Genomic DNA, 6,000 nt, shown 5'->3' with positions numbered 1-6,000 from the left:
GGTTCAGCTATCTCATTCTCAGGTGAATCGCTGGTTACATGAGCCAAGTTGGACACTGCCAAGGACGATCTCCAAAGACTGAGAAGAGAGAGAGTTGAAAAATGAGGAGGAAGGAAAGCAGGAGGGAGACCATGTGCAGAGTTTGTGGAGTGCCTCTAGTCATACTGTGCCCCAGCACTATCCTAGATGAACAGAGAGGAGGGGAGAGAGAGCAAGGGAGGGAGGGAGAGAAGGAGGCTGGGAAGAATAAGGGGTCAGTACAGGGATTGTCCTCGAAACGAGAGGAACTACTGCATGTGTGGGCAATGAGTGTGTGTGTTGTGTTTAGTTTTACTGATTTTTAAGCTTTTTTTGTTTTTGTTTTTTATTTTATACTCAACGGACATAATAATAAAACCCCAGCACCATGAGTCGGACCACCTTTTTTGAGGTAAGTCTGAATGGGAAGTTTTGATATTACACTGAGACTCGATTGAACTTTTTATGTAGAAAGACCAAAGCATGGCATGAAAAGCATAAGATAAGATAAGATGTATTTTATTGATCCCCAAGTATGTATAGCAGTACAAGATAATATGTATCAAATACAATAGAAAAATTTAAAAAAGATTTAAAAAATACAAAAATTTGTTAAAGTGACTAAAAATGACAAAAAAACTAGTAATGATAATAAAGTAACAAGTGTGCAAGTGAGTGACATTGACAGATGCAAAAATCAAACTGCTTTTACCAATGTACATAGCCTTTTTACACTCTTCATATATATGATGTACATATTATAGTGTGTTGATATTTTATCTTGTCTTTTGTGTTTAACTTGCACCTTAGCCAAGAACTACCTGCCTAAATTCCGTTATGTGTACGCATAATGGCAATATCTTGAAAAAATATAGTGTCTGCAGAACTTTATGTGTATAAAAAAATAAAAAACTGGAGCCATTTAATGTTTTCCATCTTCTCAAACCTAAACTCATCAGACCTGATGAGCAAATCTGAGGAAAGTGTAAAAGTAAATAGCTGTAAATGCGACAGGCCTGTAAACATCATGCTATGCCAAGCTCTTAGTAGCAATAAGAAAGTGATTTCTACTTGCGACATTTTTAAGCTTAAAGCTGAGAAAACACTAAGATGCAGTTAAGAGGTATGGGCCGGGGTAGTAAGATAAGATAAGATAAGATAAGATAAGATAAGATAAGATAAGATAAGATAAGATAAGACAAGACTTTATTGATACCACCATGGGGAAATTTCACAGTTAACAGCAGCAACATACAACACACGTGCAAAAAAAGACAGGTAGAAAGAAGTAGGGGTTTGTATTGGCAAGAATCTGGTGCTACGACACAAATCACAATACTAGGATCACGATACGATATATCACGATACTGTTAACAAGGTGATAGTTTTTTGTTGCTTTTTTAAGATTATTTCCTGGAAAAAAAATTCAAGTTACACCAGATATATGCAGAAATACTACACAAATTTGTATTTGATCAGAACAGGAGCTAATGCTATATCACAAAACTTTCCTCTGTAAAAACTTAAAACTTAAATTATGCTTCAGACACATTACAGTTTAAGATTCTGCTCAAATGTTCATATTCTATTAGTTGTGAATAGAATGTATAGTGGACAGTCCCTGAATCATCCAATATCATAACATTATTTTTGTGATGTCCCAACAAAGGAACTAGCATCTGCCTCTTTCAGACAGAAAAAAAGTGCTTTTAGGATGCTTCAAATAACCATTATTTAACAAAACAGTGTTGTTGTTGTTGTTGTTTTTTTACACTTTTTTAGTGGGTTTTGCAGATGTATACGTTTGTATTATAACATTTACAAAGAGTTAAGTATTTTTCCTTTAAAGATAAATAACAGAAAGAAAAAGTGGTCACTGAAGTATTGCTGCATGCCTGAAGAACTTATATAAAAACTACAACCACAAAAAAGAAAATTAAATACAAAAAATAAAAGTAGGACTAACAAAAGAGTGTTAAATAATAAAGTATAAACAAAAAAGAAAAGCAAAAAACAAAACTGAACCCTCGTCATGTCTGTATTTGAATAAATACCTAAAAATATCAATACAGTACTTTTTAAATATCGATACAGTATCGTGAAATGTTGCAGAACCAATATTTTTTTTTTTTTTACACTCCTGGTAGTAAGTGGACTTTTAGCTGTAATTTTAGCAAATTTTGATCTCGTCTCTTCTGCAACATGACATCATGAATTGCATATAGATAACATGCCACTTTTAATTGGCGTGTTATCTGTATGCATTATAAGCATTCCACGTGTATTTTCACACTGCATAAAATAACACGCGATTAGCACCATTAGCAATTAGCAGTTAGGGGTTAGGATTAGCGATTAGCGCGATTAGCGGCTAGCACCATTAGCAGTTAGGGTTAGGGGGTTAGGTTTAGGGTTAGTAATTAGCATGATTAGCTGCTAGCGCGATTAGCATTTAGGGTTAGGTTTAGGGTTAGCGGTTAAGGATTTGTAAACTGGAGATTTTGGCGTACGTTGACACACCATCAAATTGCGCTGAATAACATGCAAAAGGATGAAAATTCGTACATATAGCATACTAAATACAACAAGAACTGCCAGGACGTACAATGCGATTTCATGACATCATTCTGTGTTTCTATACTTTCTAGATTTGGGCTTGACATCCATATTGACATTTTAGATTAGGTTTGCCCCAATAGTGTAATGTCAATCTACCATTGTGAGGGTATAGACAAACCATAAACCTATCTCCCCTGGGTTCAAAGTGCCCTCTATTGTTAACGGAGCACCACAGGGAATCCATCCTATCTGTGTAGGACATCATACCGTACCAGCCCACAGTCTTTCAGTTTCACAGCAAGACAGCTTTGTATCTGTCCCTCATTCATACGAGCACTGTACACTCTAATAAAACAAGGTTAACAGGTTCTTATAGGCTTTGTGGTAATAAAAACCACAGCCTTTTTTTGCTGGAACGTAAGCTATAACAGGGCATCTTAAGGGCACACTGTCAATTGGCAGTACATTGAATAAACTGGCTGCTTAGATGACTACTTTCACTGATTAAAAGCATGAATTTGCCCATTCGTAGTGACGGTGAAAGCAAAGAAAGACAATGGAATATGCAGAGCAACCATACGCAGCTAATTGACTTTAATACTATTATGAACTAATGATGCTATGGTTGAAGATCGCCTATTACATTCATCAGCTTTCACATTAAGAACAGCAATTATGGCTGAGAGAGTAAGAGGCAGTTGGTGAGCATTGCTTGGACCATTTAAAAAAAAAAAAAGACCTCATCACCCTCGATAGGGTGATATTCATTTGGGGAAAAAAAAAAAAAAACGCACATACAAACCTATCAGTCGCATGTGCATGTTCTGTATGACCTGTGCTGTCAGCAGGGGCTTTTATCCCCATGAGAGCACAGAGTCGCATAATCAGATTTACAAGGGCACACTACGACCGACTGCACACTATTCTACAGCAAACATCCCTAATGACACCCTCGATGCTCCTCGCGAACATGCAGATGCATCAACATGTGTCCCTAGAATGCAGCTGGGAAGGCTAGCAGATGGAAAGCAAAACAAAGCCGTCTCCCAGGATGCCCTTTACTGAGGAGTCAGCAAACCCCGCGCTCATATCCTTCAAAGCATGAGCAACCACTACAAAGAGGGACAAGATTAAATACGCATCTAGAATTGTGAAGTGAATTGGAATGGTGTGAGTGTATTGTGGTTAAAAATCTCTTGCTGCTTTCAAGAGGTGTTAAGTGATTGTCCCATCAAGAAAGAATTACTGGGGTTAAGAAAATAGACTCAAATGAGACTTTTTTTTTTCTTGCAGCTGCTGTTCGTGTAAAGCCCTCGTATTCTCCCGTTCTTGGATGTGCACTCAGCAAATCTTTAGCTATCCATTAGTGGGTTATTATACTGTCCAGTAAGAGAACCAATTTAGCTAGGACAGCTCTGCTGAGCAGCACAGTATGGAATGCTTTCAGGGCAAATTGTGGGCGCCACCCACCATCTTCCTTGCATATGCAGTACATCACTACTGACACGGTGTAATTAAGATGAAAAAGATGGTTGCAAGAGACCAGGAAGAGAATGCACTTCCTTTTGGCTCAACCCTAATTGTTTTGCAGAACTTGGCAGTTGGTTCGGTGTAAGGGCATCAGCGGCTTCACATACGGGACTATGTTCATTATTCTCATGGTTATGTTGCTAAAGCTCAATCAAGAAAACAAATCATTTAAGGTAGGGGTGGGCGATAATGGCAAAAAAAATATATATATATATTTTTTTTTAATTTCCTGATAACAATAATCTGACAATATCCTTTAGAACGTGAATTTCTTTCTTTCTTTTTTTGCAAAAAATGCTGTAAAACTCTACTTGATTACCAGGACATCTATGGATAGACACAGCGTTTCAGAACAACAGCTCTTTTTGTGTTTTGGGTAGAGCCCGACCGATATGGGATTTTTGGTGCTGATGTCAATACCAATATTGGGGGCTAAAAAAATGCCGATATCCAATGTATCGGCCGATATCCAATATTGGCCGATAACCGATATATTGGCTGATATATGAAATAAGGACACTGATCTACACAGGATATAATAATCTTATATTAAATAATTGTGGACAGGTGGATAAACAGTTGCATAAATCTTTGTTTATCTCACAAATATAATTTACACAACTTTCAAATGCAAACATGTATATAGAGGAAACCCTGCACATGGGTTCTGCTTGTGTCCACCCTGCGTTCTTCACATAGGCTACATGTATTCATTTGGTACACTTCCATCTTGTATCAAAGGCCCTGAACCGAAACCCATACAAACGAGTGCACCATTACACCCCTAGTGATCACTTTGCTTTGTGTGTTTGTTTGTTAGCAAGATAACTCAAAAATTTATGGATGGATTTTCATGAAATTTTCAGGAAATGTTGATACTGGCACAAGGAACAAATGATAAAATTTTGGTGGTGATGGGGGGGGGGGGGATCTGTCTTGGCAGAGGTCTGCGCTCTCAAAGTGCTTTTCTTGTTCAACCATGGGGTCAGGACCCCTTGTGGGGTTGCCTGGAATTCACATGGGGTCGCCTGAAATTTCTAGTAATTGATAAAAATTAACAAAAACTTATTAATAAAAAATTTATGGTGAGTTGACAGAGACAATCCCAATCCATAAAAGACATGACAAACTGTGAGTCTGAAAGTGAAGCACTGTGGATTCTGTTTATCTTTCAAATGTTCATTGTGGTCGGTTTCAGATGCTGCAGCTCTTTCATAATTCATAGTTTGAGTTATTGTTTGTTCAGTATTAATTCTCAGCCTTGAAAATCCAAGCTGGACTGACTGTACATATCCTGACCAAGGAAAATCAAATTCTCACTTTGTGCAGTAGTCTACACCTGGCTTTTCTGCCTCCATCCATATATATACACATTACATAGCCTAAATGTCGCCTAAAATTAACCTTTATTTGCAACATAATACAGCAAACTATTACATGATCAAAAACAAATTAATTTTCACCAAAAAAATGTCTGGGGTCACCAGAAATTTGTAATGTTAAAATGGGGTCATGAGCCAAAAAAGGTTGGAAACCACTGGTATAAAGTATAGTCTTACATACTGCCTTTTCTAAAGCTGTGAAAAGTCTTTATCTTCATTGTGATGTTAACATTAAATCATAAATCCTTTGAGCTTTGTATCCTTAAATGCACTACAGAAGATGAAGCACTGGATGAGAACACCCGACTACTTATATCAGCAGAAGTTTAATCCAAATCTTTGATAACAGAGCTGACTCCTTATCATTTTCACAACCTTTCCATATATATACTTCAGACCTCTTGTAATGAATTGCGATTTGTTTTACAATCTATTCTGGGAGGGATGGAGCAGGAGGAGGCCTGACTTTTATTGGTGGTGGCTTTTGTTGCTGAGGTGGCGTGTACGGGCG

General features: G+C 37.4%; 1 protein-coding gene across 1 annotated transcript in view; it reads left to right on the top strand.

The window, feature by feature from the left end:
- The first annotated feature begins 379 nt into the window (after positions 1 to 379).
- The window catches only part of tecrl2a (trans-2,3-enoyl-CoA reductase-like 2a), a 28,372-nt gene continuing 22,751 nt past the window's right edge, over positions 380 to 6,000 (top strand). The window contains exon 1 of the mRNA XM_030123827.1: positions 380 to 430. Within this exon, the coding sequence (XP_029979687.1) occupies positions 407 to 430 (24 nt within the window). The 5' untranslated portion in view covers positions 380 to 406. The remainder of the gene's footprint in view (positions 431 to 6,000) is intronic.

Source organism: Sphaeramia orbicularis, chromosome 20 (assembly GCF_902148855.1).
Source record: "Sphaeramia orbicularis chromosome 20, fSphaOr1.1, whole genome shotgun sequence".
NCBI classification, from domain to species: Eukaryota; Metazoa; Chordata; class Actinopteri; order Kurtiformes; family Apogonidae; genus Sphaeramia; species Sphaeramia orbicularis.
Note: the sequence above shows the minus strand (reverse complement) of the source record. Positions and strands in the feature narration are given on the sequence as shown.